The 3,646-nt window shown below is 35.2% G+C and overlaps 1 protein-coding gene across 2 annotated transcripts; it reads right to left on the bottom strand.

Annotated features, from left to right (window-relative positions):
- Positions 1-2,148: 2,148 nt before the first annotated feature.
- LOC115628097 (NADH dehydrogenase [ubiquinone] 1 beta subcomplex subunit 2, mitochondrial-like) lies at positions 2,149-2,703 on the bottom strand. 2 transcript variants are annotated; one of them, XM_030524078.1, is made up of 3 exons: positions 2,550-2,701; positions 2,372-2,495; positions 2,149-2,317 (listed from the first exon to the last, which is right to left on the bottom strand). In XM_030524078.1, exons 1-3 carry the CDS (start codon positions 2,639-2,641, stop codon positions 2,246-2,248), a joined length of 288 nt encoding a protein of 95 aa, XP_030379938.1. In that variant the 5' UTR covers positions 2,642-2,701; the 3' UTR covers positions 2,149-2,245. The 2 variants fall into 2 exon arrangements, with proteins under 2 accessions (XP_030379938.1, XP_030379939.1); XM_030524079.1 differs by having other exon boundaries at positions 2,210-2,352; positions 2,415-2,495; positions 2,550-2,703.
- Positions 2,704-3,646: the final 943 nt, after the last annotated feature.

The following is a 3,646-nucleotide window of genomic DNA, read 5'->3' as shown; positions in this document are numbered from 1 at the left end:
CGTGAGTTCGAATACCGAGAAAGTTAAAATCGATCATTGAATTTTTTTTTATTTTCTTAATTTTTTTTATTTTCTATAATTATTGTAAACATATGTACAGAGTATTTCAAAGTCGGGACACCCGACTTTAGCTTTTTTACTTGTTAATTTAATTAAATAATTTAATTAATATAATTTTAAAATTCATTTAATTTTTTTTTTCGTTTTGGTGGGAGGTACAGGGTATTTAAGAGTTGATCTCGCTCGACTTTAGCATTGCTTTCTTGTTTTCCTTTTGGCCTTTTTGATCGAATGGGCTCCTTTGGTGGAAATTTATTTCATTTTCTTGTTGGCTGTTTTGACGACAGCCCTGGGACCGATGCAGTAGTGCTCTTGCTGGTCCCCTCATTTTATTTCAAATAGCAATAACTTCATAATGCCTTTATCAATTATCGAAATTGTGCTTAATATTCAAGGCACTTACGCATTTGGGCCTCCAGATTTTCTACCTGTTCTTCACTCATATTGCTATCTGCCTTGATATCTCGATAGGAGCGTATCAGTTACTGTCGCTACTGTCCGCTCTTCAGTTCTAAACATTGAGTGGCAAGACAATTGTAATTATATGAACCATTTACTATTTTTGTTGTATTTGTTAGAAATGATCAAAAATTGGCTTATAACAGTACTTAATTTGTTTAAATAATTGCAAAAAAAATTACAATTTTGATTAAATAAAGGATGCATTTAAAAAAAAACGTATGCATATGATCAATGAAAAAACTTTAACAAATCCAACTCAGATCCATTTTAAGGCGAAATAGTGCGTTATAATAATGAACGTGTGTGGTCGACTTTATATGGCAAAGTTTGTTGTAGGGGGGCAACGGCCCCCCTGCCAACGCCCTTGGGAGTGAACTTGTTTCTGCAGTTGGGGGGGGGGGGGGGGGGGGGGGGGGGGGTTCTACTGTAGAGAATTTGTTTCGCTAATATTTTCTTAGAATTGACCGAATAGGATAACAACAGTAGATAATTATATATAAAGGAGGAAGGGGGAAAATTTAAAAAAAATAAATAAACTCGTCCTTTCTCGGACTCGGAGAATCTGGGTACCACCTTTTGTTTTTCCAGCTTTTATAGTTTCAGAGATACTTGCGTTCATCCAGACGGACGGAAGACCATGTCTAGATCGATTTCTCTCGTCATACTGATTCAGAATATATGTATATACTTTATGGGGTCAGAGATGCTTCCTTCTGCATGTTACATACTTTGCACAAACCTAATATACCCTTTTTACTCTACGGGTACAGGATATAAAAATATTTAACACGACTTTTGTTAATTATTGAACACTAATAATGGGAAAAAAAATTTCAGGGTGTGTCAAAAATAGAATTTGAAATATATAACTATATATGTACTGCTATTGATCCAGGAATTTGTGTGTTCAAGAACTGGAAAAAAGCTAAAAAAAAATTTGGAATTGCTAAGGCATATATCAAGACATATACATACTTAGTCAATATCCTTGACTGTTTTTGAAACAAGTGCGCGAGTTTTTTTTCGCTTCTGGAGAAATTTTAAATAAGCGATGAGATCGGCCTCTTACCTCAAATATAGATGAGCTAATACAAATTTAAAGTGCTTAATATGGATATATTTTTCGTTTTTACATTTAATGACATGTTCGTGTTTAGAAATACTTTCGTCGTGCGTGCGCTTCCGTGTTTCCAAAGGTTCATTTCGTGGTCGTGTCGGGCCGAAAATAGCCGGCCCATGCCCATCTCTAGCCTGTACCCAAAGGGTAAAAGGCTATACTGGTTTTGTGCGAATGTATGTAACATACAAGATGCGTAGCAGACCCCACAAAGTATATACAGTGAAAACTCCCTTAACGGACACCTCTTTTAACCGGACACCCTTCCTAGGCGGACACTTTTTCTAGAACAATCGTTTTGGTGTACTTTTTAGAGCAAGCTCGCCTCTCTTGACCGGACTCCTTTTTTCGAGAAATTCGAATTTATGCCTCTCTTGGCTGAACGCGAACCTCATGTTAAAGATAACCTCTCAGCCGGACGCGTACCTTTTGGTAATGGACGTTTCAAATACATGCCTATTTGTCAAACTGTAAAAAGATACTACATGCCCAAATTTAAACTTTCTAGCTTTTACCGTTTAAACTGTGCATTCATTGACATCATTCAGTATTATATTAATAAATTATATAATACATATTACTTATTATTATTATTTAATGCACATTTCAGTTATTGTCCCGCGGTATTCCTAGTTCCGAATTACTCCATTTCGATGGGCTTGGGTAGTCAAATTCACCCTGTAGGAAACAAACGCCTGTAAATGTTTACAATCCTATATAAAAAAAGCATACCGTTATATGATCCGGTTCATGCCATAAATGCCAGATTACCCACCACCACATTGCTCCACCTACCGCGACAGCACCAACTTTAGTTGCTTTTGAATGGGGCGGCGGTGGGACCCGATATGAAACACTGTAAAGACCATTTCTTATGTAATTATTATTGTATACATGATCAGATACTTACACATGGCTTTGCCTCTGTGGAGCAGAGGTTTTCAACACATTCTTCAACAAAATGTAGCCGTATTGACAACTACGAAATCTAGAAATATTCATCTTTTAAATTAGAATAAATTTCTTGATTCTTAGAACACAAAAAAGGAGATGTTTCCTAGGGTAGTTAGTTATCAACGATAGTATCAATTAAATCGATAGTATATATTTTGTAAACAGCTGCTCCAAACAAATTGTGCAGTGTGACCAAACAAAAGATTGAGTACACTGCAAAAAATTCGCTTTGACAGTTAACCAAAATGGTTTCAGCATTAATGTTTGCAAAGAAAATTGACAACCAAAAGTTTTTTCTATGTACTTTTGTGTAACTGCTTAGCTTCGTTATCAACAAAAAATAAAATTTTGTTTGGAAATTTCGAGCATGCCGAATTCCAAAACAAAAATCAGGGGTCAGAAGCTCAGAAAGAATTCTATAGCATTCCCTGCAACACAGCTGGCAATGAAATTGTAAACACGACTTTTACATGTTAAGTAAAAATCAATTTCAGAATAATGTTTTGACCAGTTTTTGAGTAAAATGTATTTGTATGAACCAGCGAAAGATCCGTGGTATTGCAACTTGACGTAATTTAATGGGACTTTACTACCTGTTTATTCCCATAACAATAAAACAATTTCTGGGGCGCCACAGAAATCTCTTCCGCCCAAGTTTCGCCTAAAAACCAATTTTCGGTGCCACAGTAATCGCTTTTGGCATGTTTCAAATCTTGTTTGCTTTGCTAGGAGTTTTGATTAAAAACACTAACAAAGACATTTTTCCAAATAAAAATATTTATTGGAGTATAAACCTTATAGTTTTTCTGAACAATCTGCATATTTTGCATATCCTACGTAAATATTATAAAATTAGCAAATTACTAAATGTATACTCAAAACACCAGCATTCGCACACAGCATCCTAAACAACCGCACAGTAGAGATGCCCCATTGGCCCAAATAGAACATTACATTTTTCGAACATCACAATTTGTTGTCCCCGTAATTGCGAAAAAATCGAAATAACTTTATAAAAAATGTTGCAAATAAATTGAATTTTTAATAAGCAAC

This window comes from Scaptodrosophila lebanonensis, unplaced genomic scaffold, assembly GCF_003285725.1.
Source record: "Scaptodrosophila lebanonensis strain 11010-0011.00,11010-0021.00 unplaced genomic scaffold, SlebRS2 tig00000101-arrow-pilon, whole genome shotgun sequence".
Classification (NCBI taxonomy): Eukaryota; Metazoa; Arthropoda; class Insecta; order Diptera; family Drosophilidae; genus Scaptodrosophila; species Scaptodrosophila lebanonensis.
Note: the sequence above shows the minus strand (reverse complement) of the source record. Positions and strands in the feature narration are given on the sequence as shown.